The sequence below is a fragment of the Myotis nattereri genome, assembly GCF_964212035.1.
Source record: "Myotis nattereri genome assembly, chromosome: 1".
Classification (NCBI taxonomy): Eukaryota; Metazoa; Chordata; class Mammalia; order Chiroptera; family Vespertilionidae; genus Myotis; species Myotis nattereri.
In genome coordinates, this window is record NC_138075.1 from 59,761,858 (window position 1) to 59,786,328 (window position 24,471).

Consider the following 24,471-nt stretch of genomic DNA (forward strand, 5'->3'; position numbering starts at 1 on the left):
AGTCTGCTCAGAAGTCCACACCCTTACCCAGGCAGCTGACTCCTCAGTAGGGTGTGAGCTCTGCAGTTTGGGACAACAGTGAATCCAGAGGGTAAGGCTGTTACATTCCCCCAGGCTGATTCCATAAAGAGGGAGTGTTCTACCCAAAAAGATGGTGTCTGTGGTGTGGGAGGGGAACTCAGCACAGGGATCCTGGTGGCTGTCCCTTCAGCTCTCTCCCCAGAGCCACAAACCCCAGTCTCTCCTCATGTGGCTCTAGTCTGCTCTGCCCTCCATCCACTGGTGCCCAGGGTGAGTGGCTGTGGATGAGATTTTGTGCTTTGGCCCTTTAAGTGAGTACTTGTGTCTCTATCAGACTCCTGTTTCTCCCTGAAAGGCAGGATCCATGCTGATTTTTCCAGTCAGATGTTATATGGGCATCTCTTCCTGGCTCTGATGCTCGGGGCTGGGGAGCCTGGTGTGGGGCTGAGACCCTACACCAGGGGTGGGCAAACTTTTTGACTCGAGGGCCACAATGGGTTCTTAAACTGGACCGGAGGGCCGGAACAAAAGCATGGATGGAGTGTTTGTGTGAACTAATATAAATTCAAAGTAAACATCATTACATAAAAGGGTACGGTCTTTTTTTTTTTTTTTAGTTTTATTCATTTCAAATGGGCCGGATCCGGCCCGCGGGCCGTAGTTTGCCCACGGCTGCCCTACACTCTTAGGGGAAACCTTTATAGCTGAGGTATCCCTCCAGGATCTCAACCACTGCCCGTGTGAGCAGGTCCAGCCCTTTTCACATCTCTGCCCTTCCTACCAGTCTCAATGTGGTGTCTTTTATAAACCCTTGGTTATATGACTTCGGTTTACCTGATCTTAGGTTTTATTCAGGTTGATTGCTCTATACTTTAGTTGTAATTCCAGCTTGGTCCTGGAAGGAGGTGAATATAGCTTCCACCTACTCTGCCACCATCTTGGATTTTATACCACATATTCTTTATCCATTTGTCTGTCAACGGGCATTTATGTTATTTCTACTTATTGGCTATTGTGAGTAATGCAGCAATGAATGTGTGAGTGAAAATATCTCTTCAAGATGCTGATTTTAATTCTGTCATTATATTACGCAGTATCTCCAGTGAGATCTGAGAAAGTATTCTATAGTCAAACACAGTATTTTTGTATCAGAAAGTATTAATTCACACCAAGCAGGCTAAAAAATCTATAACTAGACACATATCAATCCAGGTCAAATATTGCAATCAAAATGAGTTCAAGTTTTATCAGGTTTTGCTATCGAGTACATTTTTGAAATAAACCTCCCAGTTTGCAGGGCTTCTTTGTATTTTGGAGTTGCAATAAGCATTTGAGGATTTTTACAGCCATTGGATAATTTCCCCTCACAGGCTTTTGGAAGGCTCGCTATCTGCTGCATGGCTCTGAAATGAGAAGGCAATATTTAACAGTAAGGAAACAGAAAGCCATTTTAGTGCCAGACGTTTGATGCTGAAAAATCATATAAGCACTAACAATGCTTAGAGGAAATGTTTTTGAATTTTAAAAGATGATTGTTGGAACCAGGTTTTTAGTTCTTTTTCTTGTTCCCCTACAGAAAAAAAAGCCTGTGGATTTCTCAGTCAACCCCCAAGTAGATAAAACATTTCAGTTTTTTGACCCCTCGCTGATGGAATCCATTAAACGGGGTGATCCCAAAGTGCATGAATTCCTGAGGTTACTTGCTCTCTGCCACACTGTAATGTCAGAGGAAAACAGTGCAGGTAAGTGGAAAGTGTGTCTAAGCGGTGAGCCTTGGTTTTTGAATCAGAACTGATATTTTTATTTAAAACTTTTGGAATTGGAAGGATTTTCTAATTAAAAATACAACTTTGCATAGGGGTTTATCTACTACACTAGCTTTTCTTTATATTTATTTATATCCTGAATAGTTTCCAGTTATCTCTCAATTATTGACATACACATTTAATAGATACAGATGACTATCAGGTGTATGGTTACAATGAATTTTTCCAGTAATGGGGGTAGATTTATACTGATAAAATAATACTCTTATATAGACCCCAGTATGAACAAGTTTTCACACTGAGTAAGATGGTTGTTTAGAAGCGCAGAGTTCCTAGAATAGAACAAAATTAGGTGGGCTACTTTAATATTAAAGTGATGAGGTGGGTAGATAATGGTGTTAATGAATCAGCTTCTTGTTCCAATCAAGCCCAAACTATTTTATTTGCAAGTTATTTTTTCTTTCTCCTACCAACTATTGACTAAGAAGTACCAACCAAGTAATTCAATTCAAAAGTGAAATACTGTATATATAGACTGTAGACTCTTTATATGTTTACTAGTGCCCCGGTGCACAGATTCATGCACAGATTCAGGAAATTAATTTGAAGGTGGCCGGTGGGGTGGGACTGGGTGAGACGGGGTGGACACACCCTGGAGCCAACCTCTCGAGGTCCCTCACCAGCTGGCTGCACCTGGGGTGGCGCCATGGCTCAAAGGTCGTCTGTGGAGTGAGCGGGGTCCCTCTATCAGGTGGGGTCCCTCAGCCTGGCCTGCAGGAATCTGGCTGAAACTGGCTCTCCAACATCCCCCGAGGGGTCCTGGATTGCAAGAGGGTGGTTTTCGGATGATGCATCCCGGAATCAGGCTCCCTCCTTTCTGGTTCCGGGTGGGTCACCAGAGACTGCAGCTGCCAATTCACCGCAACTTGGCAGCTCCTGTGTTGAGCGTCTGCCCCCTGGTGGTCATTATGCATCATAGCTACTGGTTGGACAGTCGAATGGTCACTTAGCTTTTTATATATATAGATATGTGAGTGATAGATATGTGTATATGTATATATATGCACACATACACTTGTGTATATTTTTCTTGTTGAGACTATATTTAAGCCATAGTTTTGTCCTTGATGATTGACAGTATTACAGATGTCTTGCATTTTCTACTCCTTTGCTCCTCCCCACCCAACCCCTGCCCCATCCCAGGCCTTCACCACACATATGCATATATGGGCTATGCATATATGCATATAAGTTCTTTGGTTAATTTATTCTTGTCTCCTTGTCACCTATCCCCTCAGAGATCTGTCAGTCTCTTCCATGCAAACATGCCCCTGGACCTGTATTCTCTATGGCTTCTAACACGTCTCTCATTTTTCCATTTCTTTATCTCTCTGGGATATACTTTGGAATTTCATTTTATTTTTTTCAGCACACTAATTCTTTCTCTGGTTGTATCTAATCTAGTTTTTTATTTTTAATTTCTACAAGACCTTTAATACTTTTTCACATCTGCTTAACTTCATGCCTCTCTTTTATGTCTTGAAATCTATTAAATATTTGTAATGTGCTATTTCTAATAATTCCAATATAGGGGTAACCAATGGTAACATTTGGTGTGACTCATTTCACCTTTTCCAGTTACAGATAGTAGATGGTTTGTTTGTTTTTAATGAAAAGGAATCACAGTATATACATTAATACACAGCTTGTTTTCTTAATAATTTACCCTGGCCATCACTATAAATCAGTAAACATGAATCTAGCTCTGCCTACTTTTTCTAATTGATTTTTACATACAAAGATAACATACTAATTTTATGTAGAAAGGCTTACTTTATACATACTATTTTTTAAAGTGTATTTTTATGTTATTTTCTTCATTATTTCTCTCTCTTACCCTCACCCCAACACAGACACATTACCAAGTGCCAAGGATTAACATCTGGTTTGATTCCTTAAATTTTAGGGAATTTCTTATATACTTTCTCATACTTAGTGGAAGACTGAAGTGGAATTTGGAATATCAGCTACATTATTCTTTGTGTGATTTTGCAAAAATCATAACCTATCCAATCATAAGTTTCACCAGTATAAAAGAGAAATAATAATTTTAATAACCCCTATATCCAGGCTTGCCATGAGGATTTTGTGAGTTAATAGATTTTAACTGCTTAGCTTATGAAACTTTCACGGTACATCTCCTGTTACTGAAAATATAAAGGTATGGTCTCTGACCTAAGAAACTTCCATCATAGTGGAGAGGCACACTCAGCATCAAGTATCTTTTAAAATAAGATGACAAGAGTTACATTGGTAGTGTGCATAGCTTACAGGACAGGCACCCGCTCCAGCCGGTTGGTGAGTAGAAAATGTTTGATTTCTAGAGCTGTCACTTGAGCTGAGTATTGAAGAATGAGTTGGAGTTGGTATTGGCATTCTATGACTGTTAAGCTATTCTTTTTAGTATTCATACATATGTTTATTTTCCTTTTTCAAAATACCCTTTCTTGGTTGTTGTTTAATCCACTTGTTTTTTTCCTTTTAGGACAGCTGATTTATCAAGTTCAATCACCTGATGAAGGGGCTCTAGTGACTGCTGCAAGAAATTTGGGGTTCATTTTTAAGTCTCGGACACCAGAGACAATAACAATAGAAGAACTGGGAACACTAGTTACTTACCAATTGCTTGCCTTTTTGGATTTCAACAATATCAGGAAAAGGATGTCTGTCATAGGTGCGGCTGGTAGCTGAGATTATTTTTGATCTTTGATATGGTTATATCGATGCTTCTCATGGATAATTTTGCTCTTGATTAGGTGCTGAGAGTTGTGATATTTTTGTAGCTTTGTGAACTTCTATCATTCTCAACTTAGCCTGAACACTGTGTAATAAGCATAACTAACATTTAACAAATACTTATTGTCTAGCACTGTTCTAAATACTCTACATGAATGAACTGATTGAATTGTTATAAAAACAAGGTAAGTACCATACTTTTATGACCATTTTAACTTGAACAAGGTAACATAGCTTGAAGTGGAATAGCTGGGATTCAAATCTAGGAGTTCTGACTGCCAAGCCCATTCATGTCAACACTACACAACACTGCTCAGGTTGAGTTCCTGAATTCCTTGGCAGGTGCTAGTTGTTGTTGATAGTGTTGTTTTGTGAACACCATTATCAGCCTCCCCATTATCATCCATTGACTCTCTTTACCTGGATTACTGGAGCTGTTACCTAAAACTGTATTTAGTACCACAACAAAGAATGCTTTTCAAACTGTGCTAACCCTCAGTGCTGCCTCAGTGTCCCTCTCATTTGTACTTTGCTCCTCTTTCCAGTCCTTCCCACAGGTGTTCTAAGCCTTTGCCCTTCCCTCAAGTCCTCAAGTTTGTCATGATCTCCTTCACTCTTGGAAGCAAAATTCATCTCCTATTTCTCTAAAAAAAAATAAAAAAAAAATGGAGGCCTTCTGAGATGCGCATCATCAACTTATACTTTTCCCTATCCTCCTCCTTCATTCCCAAGTTGTAACTTTACTCATTTTTTCCCCCTGCCTCAGAGAAAAATTGCTCTTGTTCCTTTTCAAAGCTGAAGGTTCTATCTGGTCCTGTCCCTCCCTCCTTCTCTCCCTCCTTCTCTCCCTCCCTCCCTGCCTTTCTCCCTCCCTCCTCCTCCCCCTACCTTCTTCCTTCCCTCCCTCCTTTATGCCCCTAGGTTAGTGGTTCTCTAACTTTACCTCCCATCAGAACCACCAGGAGAGCTTGTAAAAACACAGATTGCTGGGCCTCAGTCCCAGAGTTTCTGATTCAGTAGGTTTGGGGTGGGGCCTAAACATTTCCATGTCTAATAAGCTCCCGCATTATGCCAATACTGCTACTGCTGGTCAGGGGACCATAGTTTGGGGACCACTTCTCTGAACTAATAGATCATCAAATACTACTCCTTATGTTCCCAAGAGCTGTGTGGAGCGTTTCTGAAACCTGTCTCCTTTGCTACTCTCTCCACTCAGGCCTCAGCATCTCTTGCCTTATCTATAGAATCCTCAGTGATTCACGCTGTTTCTTTAGAAAATTAGCCTCAAAACCTCCTTTTATTGTAAACGCCTTCTTTCCTTTTCCCTCATTTTCCAGTACCATGGCTTTAGTTATGTCTCTCATCACTGCTTGCTTGTATTATTGCAAAATCTTCAAAATTCTTCCTCCTTAAAGTAATCCTCTATGCTGACCTCAGGGCATTCTTACTAAAACATTGGGCTGATTTTGCCATCACTCTCTTAAAAAACCTTGGTGGCTTCGTAGAATTTAAAGGATAAAGTCCTTAGGATGTCCTTCAAGATTATTTGCAGTCTGACTGCAATCTGATTTTTCTTCCACTTCTCCAAATTTTGTGCCCCAACTTGCTAGTCTTCACCATTCCTGGCGTGCATTGTGCACTTTCACACCCTTTGTGTGTGCGATTTCCCCTGCCTAGAACTCTCCTTTTCTCTACTTCTGTCTTAAAAAACTCCTACTCACCTGGTAATGTCCAATTCAAATGCTACGTATTCTCTCAGTCCTTTTCCTGCTCTCCAAATAACTGTGTTCTCCTTCGTTACCCTGAGCCCCTTGTTCATAACATGAGTGTGATACCAGTCTCACGAGAATCATGACTTTCCCAGTTGTTGGAGTGTGTACTACCGGAAGGCAGGCGCTATGCATTCATTTTGCCTTAGTCTTCGTTTTTTTTTTTTTTTTAATACTATTCTTTAAAAAATATTTTTATTGATTTTTAGAGAGAAAGGAAGGGAGAGGGAGAGAAACATCAATATGAGACCAAAACATCATTGGGCTGCCTCCTGCATGCCCCCTACTGGGGATTGAGCCTGAAACCCAGGCATATCCCTGATCGGGTTTCAAACCGGCAACCTTTTGGTACAACCACTGAGCCACACTGGCCAGGGCATGCCTTAGTCTTAAACTGCCCAGAGCCAAGCACAGAGCTTAGCACACAGTAGGTTTTCTATAAATGTTTGTTAAACAAAACTTAACCCAATACTTTGTAACTTTTGAATATCCTGATCCTCATATTAAATCACTTTCTACTGTGGAAAACATATGTGTTTATGTAATTGTAGTGTTATTGGTCTTTAACTACTGGAAACTAGCCCTAGAAGATGGCTCTCAGCAGGTCAAAACTAAACATCATCTGAGGATGTTTATTTTTATATTTTTAACAACAGGTTATAGGCGGTTATCATTGATGTTGCCAATGAGCACAGATGCTGCTGCTTTAAGTGTCAACCTAATGTGGTATCGGTGGGAGCTATCTTCTATTTACAGCTTCAGGGGAGGTGCGATTGATGTTGGGTTGGCCCAGAACTGGCTCTGAGGGTGTTGACAAAAACCTAAGATTGCTACACAGGGAAACTTTTGGCTTTTCTCCAGCATCAGTCACCATTACAGGCTGTGGAGAAATCACAGCCTAACCACAAACATCAGATGTTTGCCTTAATGGGTCCCATATGAAGAAAGGTAATGTTCCACCACAGAACGCATGGAGGCCTGAGGGCTTTATTTTGGTTCTGTGTGGCTTTTAATCTGGCGGACTTTGAAAGAGAGGCTGCACGAGGGTAGAAAAGTCTGTTTGATAACAAGGCAAAAACAACGCCAGTCTCATGGTTGTCACATGGCTTGGTCTGTGGGGGCAACACCCTGATGTGAAGGCTCAGACATTTGCTATGTTTTTCCTCCTCTGCCTCCTTTTCCTCCTTTTTCTTCTTCATTCTCCTTCTTCTTCCTCTTCTGTTCTTCCCCTTCTTCTCCTCCTTCTCATTCTTTTTCTTCTCCCCCCTTTTGCCTATCATTTATTGAACCACAAATGTATACCAGTAGTACTTTCATTCTGGAACAAGACCCCTGATTTAATTTAGAGATATGTAAATAAAAATTGATTTCTATAGAGACTTATGTCAGAGGGTTTAGAATCTACTATATTGATAAACATATAAATCTCATTATATAGTTTTAGAAGCACAAACTCAACTAATTATGTAAATAAAAATACAGAGATAAAGTTCAAAGACAGTTATAGTAGAGGCTAGTGGCAGGTAATCATTAAAGAAGAATACATTATAATAGCTCCTTGAAAAGCCCTTACAAGGTCCTTAGAAAAGGGTTTCTCAACTCTAAACTGTTCAATGCTTATCAGTAAAAATCATATTGCCATGTCAGGCATTTCTCCGTGTGAATGTATGGACAGCCACCCAACTGAGATGCAAAGCAGAATTATTGGTCACCCTTCACAGTGCTGCTATTGCACTTAGGCTTACAGCATACTCCTGTAACTGTTTCTGACCTTTATCTTCCCTTTATGTCACAAAGCCATAGCGGCTGCTCTCAATAAATTTTACATCATTATAATTCAACTTATTTAAGCAAAGATTTATTAAGTGCTTACCATGTTCCAAGGACTTGAAGCTAAGGAGAAGGTGGAATTAAAATATGTTCTGTGTGGTAGCATGGAGGAGAAGATGGTAGAGCAGGGCAGGAAACAGGCTGGAAAGGGGCAGATCGGGATGACCCCTGATTATGCTATGTTAAGGAATCACACCTCATCTAAGGTTAGAGGGAAGCTGTTGCAGCTTTCTAAACATTAGTGGGAAGATGATTCTGTCTGGATTACAGAAGAGTCAGGGGGAAGCAGGACTGGAAGGGGTAAAACCGTGTAGGTTAATGTGGTAATCTAGGCAAGAGAGGTGACAGAGAGAAATTCATGACTTCAGTTGGGTGTATGGGTGTGAAGGGGGATAGCTGAATGATGGCCCGATATCTGATTTGGAGACTAAGTGAACGATGAGTCTGGCTATTGAATCTGGGACATGGAAGCAGTAGCTAGTTATTGAAGGAAGATAATGTGTCCTTTAGAGGGGCCAATGCTGGGTTAGGAGACAGCATCAGAGATGCAACATCTTTACTGAATCAGAAAATTGTACAGCTGAAAAGGACTTTAGAAGTTAGATTTTTAAAAAACATCTCCTTTTCACGTGTAGAAACTGAGACAAAGAGATGGTAAGGAATTTGTGCAAATCACAATGGGTTTGTGATTTCCCTAGACAAGTGGGCCTCAGTGTGTCGTCTGGGGAACCCTAGGAAACCTGGGTGTGTGTTTTTCAGAGGATGCACAAGGACAAAACTATTGTCATAATAATACTAATGTCTTTTTCACTCTTTCTCTACTGAGTATGCTATAGAGTTTTACAAAGGCCACATGCTGTGTAATATCACAACAGATTGAATGCAGAAGCAGATATGAAAACCCAACTGTCTACTATTAGGCCAGACACTAAAGGGACCGATAACCATGTAAAACAATGCACTCCCCAAATTAGATTTTATTGTTTTGGAAAAATATAGTTCTAGTTCACAGAAATGTTATTTATGTAATAGGTTTATTATTATGATAATGATCAATATAGTAATATATAGTGTCATAAGACTATTAATATAATAAAATTTCTCAGTTTTAATTTCTAACATGGTAAATATTGATAGAACCCATATAAAAAGCTCTTTGGAGTCCTTATGAAATTTTAAGAGGATAAAGGAATTTTGAGACCCAAAAGTTTGAGAACGGATGTCCTAGTCTGGACTATCAAAAATGGTCACAGAGAAGTCCCACTGGCAAAGATAGGGTATATATACTTTGCTTTCATAGCTTTGGCGATGTGAGGAAATAATTATTTGGGAAACTATCAAATTGGATTGTTATAAAAGTAAGAGGAAGCCTTTTCTAGGGTTAAATGTCCCCCCCACCACCACCCACTGCCCTTGAACAATTAGATAAATTGCATATATATTTTCTCTCTTTCCCTCTAATGTAGGCAATTAAAGCCAGAGTGTACGAAAACTGCATGAGTTATGGCAACTAGAAAATCTGACCAAGGATCTTAGAAGAATGATGAACCTAGACAAGTCTCAGTACAAAATCATTTCCAGGGTGCATTAGATCTATCCAAGCCAGGGGGAAACGAGAACTGATTAATGTTAACTAAGTGTCATTAGAGGTGAGAGGGAAAAACAATTATTGTACAATGATATTTGTATTTCTTTAAATCAAGTGGCAAATTTTGAGTCCTATTAAATTAATAGTAATCCATAGTTATGTTCATCTGTTTTGAGGCATTCTATCTTTAGGGGAAAGGTATCATTGAATGGAAACATGTATAATCTATGGCTCAATGAAGCTTGGTGAGGATGAATGTGTTCAGACCATGAAGTTGTGACCCAGGCGGTTGTCTTGAACTGTAGGCAGTTCCTGGAAAGAAATACATTGCCATGCCATGCATTCATTCGTTTACTCATTCAGGAAATAAGCAAGTGCCTAGTATGTGCCACGCTGTAAAGCTAAGCCTACAAAGGCAGGCCAAGTATTCTGCCGTTTAAAAACAGACTTGTCCGACAGTCACATGTGGAGCATTGGAGGGAGGGTTGGGTATTGGAGATGAGGGGAGCCTAGTGAAGGCTGTCCTTCCCAAACCTGGGGGCAGGCTAAAAACCCAGCCATACTAATAAAGACTTCCAGTGGGAAGAAGGTAGAAACTTTGATTTTGAAAGCCCCCTGTGAGGCACGCTTACAGCCAGGATTGTGACTCAAGAATGAACCACCAAGAATTAAAAAGCTTTTCCAAGGAGTAAAGGGGTAAAGAAATATGTTAGCAAGGGCTGAGAACTAATGCATAAAACATTGGTTTGAAGGGCTTGAATTCCATATGGAGATCATTTGGCATAACACTGACAGTTAGTTGATTCCTACTGTAGGTCTTAAATTTCACACCAGGAGAGAGGAAATTAAGCTCCCAATTCTGCTCAATACAGGCTTAATTTAAATGTATCAACCCTTTGGAAACAGTAAGCAAGGAAAATAGGAAGGCCATACACATCAGAACAAAAACACTTGTTTCTGAGTTTGGGAAATCAAAGGATTCCAATAGATGAAATATTTCTAAGTTAATAAAACAGGAATAAAGCCAAGCAACCTAGATAGTGACCTTCTAACCAAAGACGCTGAATATTTTACTACTGGCTGAAACATGCACATTTCCAAATTGCCTGGCTGGAGCCCTGGGAGAGCCTCATTTTGACAGATTTTATTGATTATCACCTACTTTCCAAACTTTTTTCTTTTCAGTTAGAAACCCGGAAGGACAGATAAAGCTTTATTCCAAAGGAGCAGACACGATTCTGTTTGAAAAACTTCATCTGTCCAATGAAGACCTTCTGGCTTTGACGTCAGACCATATCAGTGTAAGTGCCTCTGTTTTAAGGTTAGCACAATGGCCCTTTGGCCACTTGTTATGGTTAGGTCTTACTTTAAAAATATCAGCTAAATGATCTGACTTCTGAAATAAAAAACATGTGGAGAGTGGTTCCACAGGAAACTGTGCCAGCGAATGTCTGGAAACTGGCACGTGGCCCCACCCCCTGCCCCGCCGAGAGTCTGGTTGGTCTCATCACAGGTGGATTAACACACAGCAGCTGAGAAGTAGCCCTTGAATGTGGGCTCCCTACCTCCGGCCAGGAGAAGGATCAGACACTGGCTCTAACTCCCCTGCAGTTGGGGGCTGCTCCCCGTGGGAGATTGGACTGGATCAGGGAAGCAAAGCTGGACAATTGCTTTCACCTGAGTTCCATTGTGTCTGGCACCAACAGAATCTCGTACGATCATCATCAGTGAAAAGCTTAGGGTTGTGCTTACAGGGTGAGGGGAAAATAGTCTCTGTAGCCAATTTTCTCTTCCAGGGGTCTTTTTATTCAGGACATAAATCATGATGAGTCACTTATGTTCCCTGGGTTGAAGTTACCAATTGCATACATTCTGAAACTATGCATTATTTCCTTCCAAAGGTTTTCTGAAGAGAGCAGGGGTGATCTTTGGCAAATTTTTTTTTTTAAAAAAAGTAAGATTCTATGAATTAAATATGAGCATTACCTGGTTTAAACCCAAGGTTCAAGCATCTCTCTAGTATTTGCTTGAGGTTCTGTTTAACCCAGTATGAACTTTATGGGCAACTGGCCAAAACTCTCATTTCCTCACTGGTTTCTCTCCTTTAAACAATTATTGAGGATTCATGTTCTTTGTCAAGCCCTATATTTTATACAAAACATTCCCTGAATCTTTAAAAAAAACAAACAAACAAAATGAATAAAAAAACCTCTGCTTGACTCAAAGTTTAAAAAATGATGGTTTAGTAATATTGGGTACAAACATAGCTATTGTTTTTGTCTTTCCAATAGAGGATCCTTGATTTTCTTTTAATCTCTTCCAGAAGGCTGGCATGGTCTTTTTAATTTTTTTTTTTTTTATGAGAACAACATTGGAATCATAAGTATCTAATTTTTGTCATTGCTCAAACACTAAGGCCCTGGATTTTCGTACGTTTGCCTTTCATACTAAAATATAGGACGCCTAATTTGGCCTTTTTGCATTTCTAGGCAAAAGAAAACTTTTTTTCAGGTAATATCAATTTGATTTGTTCTTTGCTTTCATTCACTTTATTCATTTGGACTTTCAAATTCTGAGGTTTTAAATTTATATTTAATTATTGATTCTGAATTGTTTAATGATAGGAAACAACCTTGCTCAAATGCCCATTTAGGATTCAATTTGTGTTTCATGTACTAATTAAATAACTTAAATCATCTGTCCCTTTTTGTAATGTCTTCTTAGAGTTGATTCACTATTGTACAGAGCAGAGAAGAATGCCCAGCGGGGTTGCAAGTTAAAGGCACAGAAATGTTTGTGCGAGTTAAGAGGATAAAAGATGGTTACAACACAGTGACTCCATGTTCGGATCAGTAGGGGACCCAGTGTTGGTCCTGGAAGGCAGGGCTTATAAATGTGATTGCCATATCCAAACTCCTACCAACTGCCTACAAGATAAATTTGGACAATTTTTCTCATGGTCTCTCTGGGCAGTCTGCACTGACTTTTTCTTTCCATTAACCTCATTAGGATGTATCACGGTTTAACTTGTGTACGATCACAAACCTTTGTGTGTTGTGTAAGCCAAAACACATAGAGAAAATGTGCTCAATGGCAATGCCCAAAGGCAGAGAAATGGCTATAAAAATGCTTATAGTATACAGGCCCGTAAAATGACCACTGGAGGCCTAGGCAGAGTGGGAGGTTTTCAGCATTTCCCCAAAGCGATCTACATATGTTTCTAGCCACCTCGGCCGTGTGAGACACTTAGCAACTACCAGTCTCCTAATTTAAAAAGGTTTCCCTATTAGAAGAATAAAGCACCAGAAGTATCATTTAAGATTGTCAGTTTACTCAGACATGAAAGGAAAAGCATAATTCTCCCATTGATTTGACCTGTTATTAAATACTAACTCCATAGAAAACAGTTTAATAAAAAATAATTTTTAAAAACTAACCTGACCTTATGGTGTCTTTAAAGTTTTAAAACATTTTTATAATATGTGTGTGTGTATGTATATACATTTATATATATATATATATATATATATATATATATATATATATAAATTTTTTTAAGTTACAGGAGATCTAGAATGAAAAGTCAGCCTCCCCTTCTATTCCTCCTTCCCAGAAGCAAACATTTATATTGACTTCCTACCTTTCTCTCCCCTTTCCCCCTAAGGGTTTTTATTATCACATAATCATAATTAATAGGTTTAAACTTCTATTACCTGACTAACATCTATTTATTCACCTATTATTCACTTTTAACTTTTTATTATGGAAAATTTCAAGCACAAACAAAAGTAGGACTGAGTTAATGTTAGGCATAGCTATATTATTAGGGGAATGTGACAAAATTCCGGTGAGCTGTCATGCTACAATCTCTTCAGAGAGCCTCTGCCTTTGATGTGAGAGCTATGGCCCCTCCAAGGGTCATTTTCTTTCCACGCAAAGCTGAGTGTCACGGCCATGAAACAGGCTATGTTCCTCTCATTGCAGGAGGGCTTCTTGCAGGCAGAGGATAGTTTGGAAACCAATATATGTTGGTTCAAATGGATATCTCAAGTCATTTGAGATAAGGCACCATTGATCACTCTCAACTAGGACACTTCAACAGACATTTTAGATATCTTTTAGGGGGAAGGCTAGGTCCCCTGAATGTTTTAACTTAATAGCAATAAAATTCAAAATGCAAACATTGTCTCCTATTTTCAAGGAGATTAAAAAGTTGGAAAGTCAGGATGGCCAAGTTATGTTCTTGATACAAAGTGAATTTGAGTGCAAAGCTTCTTACCCGTTATTGTTATTGCTCTTGCTATGATTATTGCTTTGGGGTGGTTCTTAAATCAATGTCTGCTCTGGCAGGAATTTGCAGGGGAAGGCCTTCGAACCCTGGCCATTGCCTACAGAGATCTGGATGATAAGTACTTTAAAGAGTGGCATAAGATGCTTGAAGATGCAAATGCTGCCACAGAGGAGAGGGATGAACGGATAGCTGGGCTGTATGAAGAAATTGAACAGGATTTGATGGTAAGAGTTTAGAAGCATGATGGTTTGTGTTTATAGAGAGGACAGTATGTGTTTAGAGATCTCGGATAGGAATAATCCACTGGCTAAATCATCTTGCACACAGCGGATGTTACTTTTTCAAACATTTAATCATGTGTTATATGTTGGCTTTGAGTTTGCCATGTGTGAGAGCCTAGAGGATTATTTCGATTACTTGTAGCTTATATAATTGGAAGTCCCCTAGAGTGGACAATAGCAGACTTCCAATTGTTTGTCAGCCTCTGGTATGTCATTGGTGTTATTTTTTTCCCCCTTCCCGCTTTATGATCCACCTTTTTAGAGCAGGAAACTTGCCACGAAGAGTGGGAAGTTTTACAGCTCTGAGCCATCTTAGATCTATGAGATCTGTGCTGCCCAGAGTATGAGAGTATCATTTATTCTAGAAACTACTCTTCCCTGAGGCCCCAGTGGCCAGGAAGCAGCTGGGGAGTTCTTAAGTCGGTACAAGCCCAAATGGCTTCTGATTGTGCTAACAGGATCTCTGCCAGTAGTTGGTGTTCCTATGAGTGGGCTTGATTAGAGAAACTCCTCTTGGGTCCTTCCCAACCCACCGCTGCACATAATAGGATGCTTACTATATCAATGCATCATACTCTCTGCCTTCAATTTGTGTTCCTTGACCTCTGAACTCTGTGATTGCAAGCTGTAAATGTTATGAATATTGTTTGCATGCATTAACATAAGGTATTCTCTATTTTTCAACAAAGCTTCTAGGTGCCACTGCTGTAGAAGACAAGTTACAAGAGGGTGTTATTGAAACGGTTTTAAGTTTATCACTAGCCAATATTAAGATCTGGGTCCTAACAGGAGACAAACAAGGTAATTTTAAAACAGATGTTTTGAACAGAGGGCAATAATTTATATGGTAAAATGTTAACTAATCAGAAAGTTTAATTAGTTAGATATGTGCCCAGTTCTCTATATAGGAAATAGTTGAAATACAAATAGGAAAGTTAATATAAGAACTTACTATTTAAAGATAAAAACAAATTAAGAAAATATCTTCTAGAGTATACCCTGGGGTCTGTTGAATTTCAGCTCAACTCACTTCTTCAATATAATAGTTAAACCTATAGGCAACAGTGGAATTAAAAATGTTTCCCTCCAGGTTTATGTGAGCACTGCCTCCAATCAGGACTGAGACTTGAGTAATAGTGAAGCAGGACGTTTGAGATCTTAGGGTTACTCCTTTAGTTTCTTGGTGCAATGAAGAAAGGGTTGGGGATGTTAGAGGAGCGAACAGGCTTTTGGGAGGCTCAGGGAAGCAACTGTTTATCAACTGGTATGTAAATATTTTGGTATTTTAACAACCGCAACAGTTGTGCTAGTGTAACCTAGTTGAATTCCAAGCCTTCCCATGCAGTGGTAAATGGGAGCTGACCCACTTTCAGGCATGACAAAATGCTAAGTCATCAGAAAAAAGAGTCATTATGTTCATAATTCTGTGCTTGTTAAGAAAGAAAAGGGGACCACTATATTTTGGATCTATTGCTAGCAGTAATGGTTAAAACAAAAATGCTTTTACGCTCGGACCTCAGTCAACCAGAAACATTCAGTTAACTGGCGAATACATGTTTTTAAGATTCTATCTACCTGTAGATATTTTTAGAACATTTGAGGATTTTCAGATATGATGAATCAGTTCTCTATATGTTCACCCAAATCACTCATCACAAAAATAATAATAGAAAGTTGAGCTCTGTGGTGTGTTACTACAGACTTCCTGGAGTTTGATGTTGATCAGTGGGTATAGCTGCTCAATTAGTTATGAATATCCACAAGTTTACTATTATTTAGTTTTAATTTCTGTGGTTTATATAAAGCACATGCTGAGATTTTATCAGTTGCCTTCCTTGACCTAGTACAGGTGAATCTAATGAATCCATGGAATTAGGTAGAGCCTAAGAACTCAGAATTAGAATCAAATGACTTTATTGAAAATGGAAGGGTTACCTAACTATCCTAGGCTCCATTTCTATAAAATTGGAGGAAGGAATGCCCAACATCATGTAATTTTCCAGTTTTCTAGCAGCAGCAGTCCATTCACTTAATGGGAAAATGACCATGTTGCATGTAGGAGAACTATAAAAAATTTATAAGAGCATTTTTGCTGTCCAACTGAACATTTTGTTGAGCTGTTTTTCAGTTTTCTTACTACATAAGAATTGAAAATTGGCTAAGTTTAGTATTTCAGCTCTCCAAAGGTAGTATTTGGGACCTCTGGTAAAAACTATATGAGAAAATTGAGGATTCATAGATGTGGCTACGGATCCATGGAGTTAGCAATTGGTAAATTTGATCATGGGAGCCAGGGCTTTGAAATTCCCTCTGGGTCTCTTGCATTACCACCCATTATGCTCTCTCTGACATTAAGGGAGCCTATAAGCTACAAGAAAATACAGCAATGACTTCAAAACTTCTATAGAAAAAAACACACTTCTCGATAAGTGTATTAGAGGCCTGGTGCATGAAATTCATGCATGGGTAGGGTCCCTAGACCTGGCCGGTGATCAGGGCAGATTGCGGCCTTCTGGCTACTGGCTGGGGGCCTCTTTTCCCTGGCTGCTGGCTGGGGCCTCCCTTCCCCAGCTCCTGGCTGCTGGCCAAGGCCTTTCTTCATTCTGTGTCACCCCCTGGTGGTCAGCGCACGTCACAGTGAGTGACTGAACTCCTGCTAGAACTCCCGAAGGGACAATTTGTATATTAGGCTTTTATATATATAAATAGATTATCAAGTAATGTTCTAACTGAAGTAGGCTTTATTTTGTATCAGAAACTGCCATCAACATTGGCTATGCCTGCAACATGCTGACTGATGACATGAATGAAGTGTTCATTATAGCAGGGAACACTGCAATGGAAGTCAGAGAAGAACTCAGGTAAGTGTTAAAGGAAGAAGGAAAGAGTGGAAAAGAGAGAGAGGGAAAAGGGAAGATCAGGTAGTTGAAAAAGTGGAAAGACACTATAGTTACCTATGGTCTTCATTTAATATAGAGTTCTTTCTTCATGTTTCCTAAAATTCTATTCATTTTGGTCACAAACGAAGATAAGTTTGATATTAGTAGTGAGTTAATATCTTCAAGCCTCCAACATTTCCCAAGTATTTTTAATTTAATTTAACTTTTTTGTTAATCCTCATCCAAGGATTTTTTCCATTGATTTTTAGAGAGAGTGAAAGGACAGCAGGGAGTGGGGGGGGAGACACATAGAGAAACATCAATGTGAGAAAGACACATTGATTGGTTGCCTCCTGAAAGTTCCCTGACTGGAACTGGGGATCAAGCCTGCAAGTGAGATATGAGCCCTTGACAGGAATTGAACCCACAACCCTCCAGGCCAATGCTCTATCCATTGAGCCAAACTGGACAGGGTTCCCAAGTATTTTTAGAAAATAACTTTCAATCATTTACATCAGTGGTTCCCAAACTTATTTGGCCTACCGCCCCCTTTCCAGAAAAAATATTACTCAGCGCCCCCTGGAAATTAATTTTTTTAAAATTTTAATAGCAATTAAACAGAAAGATATATGTATTAATGTTTCTACCTTTTTTGTAAAATATAGTAAAGAAAGGCGTAAATTAGAAACATTGAAGTTTGAAATTATGAAACTATTTATTGAACTCAGAATAGAAAGGTAATACAAAAAAAGTTAAAACAAATGCACCTGTGGCCATCACCGCCCCCCTGGATCGCTGCAGCGCCCACCAGGGGGCGGTAGCGCCCACTTTGGGAATCACTGATTTACATGGTTAGCCTTTAAAAGTATGCATTGGCGATTAACCTGTCAACTCTACATGATAATGAGTGATCAGTGTTACTGTGGGCACTTGTTAAAATACCAATTCATTAGCTTTAAAAATTAAGATTATTAAGAATTTAGATGGGCATAGGACTTTGTGTTTTAATAAGCACCTAGATGAAGCTTATGGTTAGATAAACTTGGAGATGGTGTGTAAAGTTGGATAGTCTTTCAAGAAAGTAGACATTTTGATATAGCTGCTATTGAAATAGCATACTGTGCACCTGTGTAACCACTACATGGTACCAGAAAATGTATAAGTGATGAAATTGAAGGTAAGAGTGGACAAACATTAACTTTTGAGAAATAATATTTCTTATTTGTCAATTTATTTTTTGTTACTTTATTTGAAGAACATTTTATAAGTCTGCATAATTATTTTCCTAGCACTTCAAAAATGCTGTCCTATAACAATTTTTGTTTGTTGATGTTTATTGTAGCTTCTCTAAGTTCAACCCATTTTGGGTCTGACTAAATAGATTGTTGGCTTGGAGCAACTGCTTGCTGCTTGTACTCTAGAGGGCGGCCTAACCTTCCCTCCTCGGGACAGTGGTGCACTATGGGTTTCCTTAAGGTGTCTCCTTCATTAAACTTTTGTTCCTGAACCTTAGAAAGAAACGAAGTCTCAACTGTTAGCACCACTAACTAATATTTGTAAATAAAATATCTCAACTTCTTCTACACTGCCTTTTCCCACCATAGGAAACTGCTATGTCATGCTTGTTGGAAGCTATGTCTTTGCCAAATAAAAATTGGGAAATCTAATTATTATTGATATAATTTTATTATTATTATTTCTATAACTTTAATGATAGATCCCATAGAGTCTATTGAAGAAATATTGGTGATTTCCTTGATAATTAATAATTAAAATCTTTTTATTTGGGGGGATTTTATCTCTTGCTGAAGGAAAATAGATGTGAGCATATCCAGATTCTAATGAGCCTACTGCTAAATGCTTTAAGACTATGCCTGGGACACTATTGTGAGTGGTATTCATGTATTACCTCATTTCATTCTCAAAGCAACCCAATGGAGACATTATCATTATCCCTGTTTACAGATTAGGAGGCTGAGACACAGGGCAATATGCCCAAGGTTCCACAACTAGTCAGTGGTTCAGCAGGGATTTGAAGCTGGTGGCCCCAGATCCTATGCACCAAATTATTTGCTATGTTTCTCCCTAAAAACACCTTAGATGTATTCTTACTCCTTTAAAAGATTAATATAAAAAATGTAGTTGCTGAGGCACCTTATTGCTTCACTTGTGTTCAGACACTAGATGAGCAATTGGGTGAGAATAAATTTCAGGGAAAGACTGCAGATGTACTAATAAGAGGAAGAGCACAAACTTCCTGTTCACTGGAGCCTAGTTAACATCTCCGCTCCATGCTCACCTGCTGGCTGAGTGACTTTGATACACTGTTCAATCTCTCTTTGCTTGGTTTCTTCATTTGAAAAATAGGAAAATATACAACTATATACCCTAATAGATTATTTTATTTTGAGGATTAAGTGAGTCAAGAATTTAAAACTTTATGGCCACTAATTAACATCCTTCTTGCCCTCCCCACTCTCTCCACTTCCTTCATTCCTCCTTCCCTCTTTCCTTCAGCCATTGTTCCCAATCTTTCCAGTGACAAGCACTGCTTTTTATTATTATTTTCCCAGTAGACTCTCTGGAGTCTATCATTAAAATTATATAAATAATAAAAAAAATATGTCAGTAACAATTAATTAGATCTCCCAATTTTTATTTGGCAAAGACATAGGCAATCTCCAGTCATAATTTCTAACCAGCATGATATAGCAGTTTTCTAGACCAGGTTGATGTCATGGTAGCCAAATATAACACAAAACTTAAAAAAATTAGAGATTCTATGCATTCTTATCATAGAGAAATCTATTATTTTTTATGAACCTTCCTAAGATAGTGAAAATGCTGATCTTTATCACAACTTTTATGGACCCTCTTCCTCCCTTGGTTACACTGGATAATGATACTGTGGGTTGCTGAACTAGCACACATAAAGGCATAAAAACATGAAAGAAGTCATGTTATTTTTCAGGAGCAATATTCCATGTTGTAGCTAGAATGTTTCACACCTAAGGGTGGAAACATCTTTTCAGAGATGGATTGATGATAGCTTGATTGATAAGCAAAAGTGATTAGACTTTATCCTGAAGGTATTATATACAACACCTGAAAGTATTGGATAAATGTGAATGGTCTCTAAACAGAAGGGTGACAAACCTGATTTTGCATTTTAGAAATAACATTCTAGTGACAGGATAGATTATGTTTGCTGGGAAAATGAATGATGCATCAAGAGGCTGTTGGAATACTCAAGCTTAGAGATGATGAGGGTTGAATTAAGGCAGTGAGGTTGTAACATGGGGAAAGTACTTTGGAGGTAGAATGAATAGGACTTAGAATTCAATTCCATGTGAAGAGGAGTAGAAGGATGCTCTGTCGTTTCTAGCTGTCTGACTTCTTAGTCCAGAATACATTCAGATGTGTAAGAACAGAAACTTATTAAATTTTCTAAAACTGAACTTGAATCTCTTTTCTGCTTGATGACAATACAATTAAACTGGGCACTTTTGGGTAACTTTAGGTCAAGTGTAGGATGCACAGTTGCCTTACCTGCCACTGACCTTAGAGACCCTGCTGGTATTTGGCATTTCTTTACTTCTGTGTCCCTGTTTGGTCTCTGGTCTCTTGAGGTTGCTGGCTGTCTCTCTTGGCTGACTTCCACACCCTCCTGCGAGTGGCTTCCTGACCTATGTCCCAGAAGATTTGTGCTCTCACATGGCTGCCTCTGTTCCTGAAATCCCTTAACTATCCTCCATGTCACTGAATTTCAGTGACAACTATTCCGTCCTCAGATTCCCAAAAACTTATCTAAGGGTTCCATTACCCACATGGCTCCAACCACTAGTAGTGCAGGATGTGGGTCAGCACCCAGGTATCTTTTAGTGACTCATCAGCATCTAAGCTCCTCTTTAAATTCCTTTTCCTGTAGGCTGGATGGGAGATGGAAAAAAGAGATCATTTCTTTCTAATCGCCAACAGTTTATGCCTAGGTTGCTTTAAGGATTAATCTCATGAGACTTAAAGAAACTTTTTTCTTCCCTCCTAAAAAGCCCAATTAGTAAAATTCCAGATTGATGGAATTCAGAATGACAATGCTACTGTAAGTATCAAGAGCCTATTTTGGTACTCAAAAAGCAAGATCTTTTTTAAAAAATTTTTATATCATTTAAAAATTTTTTCAATTACAGTTCACATACATTATTATATTTGTTTCAGATGTACCCCCAGTGATTAGACATTGTGTGACTTACTAAGTGATCATCCCAGTAAATCTCACACCCATCTGACACCATACATAATTATTAGAATATTATTGACTATATTCCCCATGCTGTTCTTTACATCCCCATGACTATTCTGAAACAACCAATTTGTACTTCTTAATCTCTTCACCTTTTCTACCTATCTCCACAAGCCTTCTCGCATCTGGCAGCCATCGAAATTTTCTCTATCTTTATGAGTCTGTTTTTGTTTGTTCATTTATTTTGATTTTTGGACTCAATTGTTAATAGATATGTATTTATTTCCATTTTATTTTTTACAGTTTTGATCTTTTTTTCTTCCTCTTAGAGAAGACTCTAATATTTCATGTAATTCTGGTTTGGTGGTGATAAACTCCTTTAGCAAAAAGCAAGATCTTGACTTTTTTGTTTTCTCTATATTTGGTTCTGTCAAATCTCCCCAAGGCAAGGTATGTTTCTGAGGAAACAAAGAGGGTCACCTATGGTAGTGGTGGTGCTTGCAGAAGGGGTGGGGAAACAAGGTTAATATCTCAAAATTTTATTCAGCTACATGTGGTTGACTAAGTAGATGACATAACTTGTTATGTGGAGAGATTGTGGAGAAATATGAATTCTTACATATTGTTGTTGGGAGTGTAAATTGGTAGAAACTTTCTAGAGGGAAAACTTGTAATATATTTCAAAATTACACATATGCACATTTTATTGTTATTATTATTATTATTGTTGTTATTATTATTATTATTTTTAATCCTCACCTAAGGACATATTTCCCATTGATCTTTAGAGAGAGAGTGGAAGGGAGGGAGGAGGTGGAGAGAGAAGCATTGATGTAAGAGAGATACAGTGAATGGCTGCCTCTCATATGGGCCCCAACTGGGGCTAGGGATCAACCCTGCAACCATGGTATGTGCCCTTGACTGGGAATTGAACCCGAGACCTTTGGTCCATGGCGGATGCTCTAACCACTGAGAAACTGTACCAGGGCTCACATATGCACATTTTTTACCCAAGGATTTCTATTTCTAGGAATTGCCTTTAAGAAAATAAATGGACAAATATATGAGTACATATATAGAAATATTCATTGCTGCATCAGTTATGATAATGGGATATTAGAAATTGTTTCCTGAAATTTAAAAAAAAAGAAAAAAAAAAGAAATTGCTCAAATACCCAACCACAGGGATTTTATTAATTGCCTTGCTATATACCTACAATGGAATTCTATGTGGTCATTAAAAATGGTTATTTGTTGACACTGGAAGATATCCATGATATAGTTAAATAAAAGATGAGATCATGAAACATCATGCAAAGTATAATCCTTTTTTAAAATAAAAAGCATGAATGTTTATGTGTACAGGGGTGGGCAAAAGTAGGTTTATAGTTGGGAGTACATGAAAGTTTATTCTTGTACTAAAGGCCCGGTGTATGAAATTTGTGCATGAGGGCGGCGGGGAGGGGGATGTCCCTCAGCCTGGCCTGCACACTCTCCAATCCAGGGCCCTTAGACATCCCTCTCACAATCCAGGACCACTGGCTCCTAACTGCTCGCCTGCCTGCCTGCCTGCCTGATCACCCCTAACCACCTCTGCCTGCCTACCTGATTGCCCCTAACCACCTCTGCCTGGCGGCCTGATTGCCCCCTAACTGCTCCTCTGCTGGCCTGATCACCCTCTAACTGCTCCCTGCTGACCTGATCACACCCTAACTGCCCTCCCCTGCCAGCCTGATTGCCCCCTAACTGCCTCTGTCTAGGCCCCTGCCACCATGGCTTTGTCCAGAAGGACGTCTGGAAGATGTCTGGTCTAATTAGAATATTACCCTTTTATTAGTAAGATTATTATTCACTAAGTATTGTATTATTTTCCATATGAATAACTGTAAGCCTACTTTTACTCACCCCTGCATATGTATAAACACTATATATCTATATCTATATCTGTCCCCCTGTCTACCTATTAAGCTCTAGAGGACATATACAAAGTTGATAGTTCTCGGTGATGGATCAGATGGATCATGTTTGCTTTCTTCTTTATGGCTCTTTGTATCATCTGAAGTTAAAATAGTATTCATACAATACTTTTACAATTAGGAAAAAAACAAAAAAATTATCTCCATTTTTTAATGAGAAAAAATATTTAGAGGGAAAAAGGAAATAATTTCTATCTAGACTAATTATTTCAGGATCCTTGAGGCCATGTTGTTTAACTGACTGGCAAATAATGTTTATTTCAGCCCAAAGTTGGAGCTCACCCCATTTTTAGAGTCTAAGATAGAGAGGTAATGATTGCAGAAAATTCTACATCCATTTATAATGTTCACTAGAGGCCCGATGCACAAAAATTTGTGCACTCGGGGGGAAGATGGGGTCCCTCAGCCTGGCCTGTGGCCTCTTGCAGTCTAGGACCCCTCAGGAGATAACGCCCTGCTGGCTTAGGCCTGCTCCCAGGTGGCAGAGGGCAGGCCCAATCCCTAGGTGCAGCCCCTGGTCGGGTTCAGAGCAGGGCCGATTGGGGAGTTGGGCGCCACCCCCTGTCATGCACAGAGCAGGGCGGATTGGGAGGTTGCGATGCCATCCTCAGTCACGCTCAGGGTAGGGCCGATTGGGGGGTTGGGGCACTGCCCCCTGTCACACTCAAGGCAGGGTCGATGGGGAGGTTGCGGTGCCACCCCCTGTCATGCACAGAGCAGGGCCAATCAGGGGGTTGAGGAGCTCCCCCCTGTCACTCACAGAGTAGGGCCGATAGGGGAGTTGGGGCATCGCTGCCTGTCATACACAGAGCAAGGCAGATCAGGGGGTTGGGGTGCCACGCTCTATCACCCACAGAGCAGGGCCAATCAGAGGGTTGGGGCGCCGCCACTGTCACACTCAGGGCAGGGCCGATGGGGAGGTTATGGCTCTACCCCATCACACACAGAGCAGGGCCCGTGGGGGTGAGGGGTTTGGGGCGCCGCCCTCTATCACCCACAGAGCAGGGCCAATCAGGGGTTTGGGGCGCCGCCAC

At 39.5% G+C, this 24,471-nt stretch overlaps 1 protein-coding gene across 1 annotated transcript in view; it reads left to right on the forward strand.

The window, feature by feature from the left end:
• Window positions 1–24,471, forward strand: part of LOC308520993 (putative phospholipid-transporting ATPase IM) — a 95,191-nt gene that overhangs the window by 14,469 nt on the left and 56,251 nt on the right. The window contains exons 3-8 of the mRNA XM_081093724.1: window positions 1,598–1,763; window positions 4,333–4,521; window positions 10,956–11,071; window positions 14,121–14,285; window positions 15,032–15,143; window positions 17,098–17,203. Coding sequence (XP_080949850.1) covers window positions 1,598–1,763; window positions 4,333–4,521; window positions 10,956–11,071; window positions 14,121–14,285; window positions 15,032–15,143; window positions 17,098–17,203 — 854 coding nt within the window. The remainder of the gene's footprint in view (window positions 1–1,597; window positions 1,764–4,332; window positions 4,522–10,955; window positions 11,072–14,120; window positions 14,286–15,031; window positions 15,144–17,097; window positions 17,204–24,471) is intronic.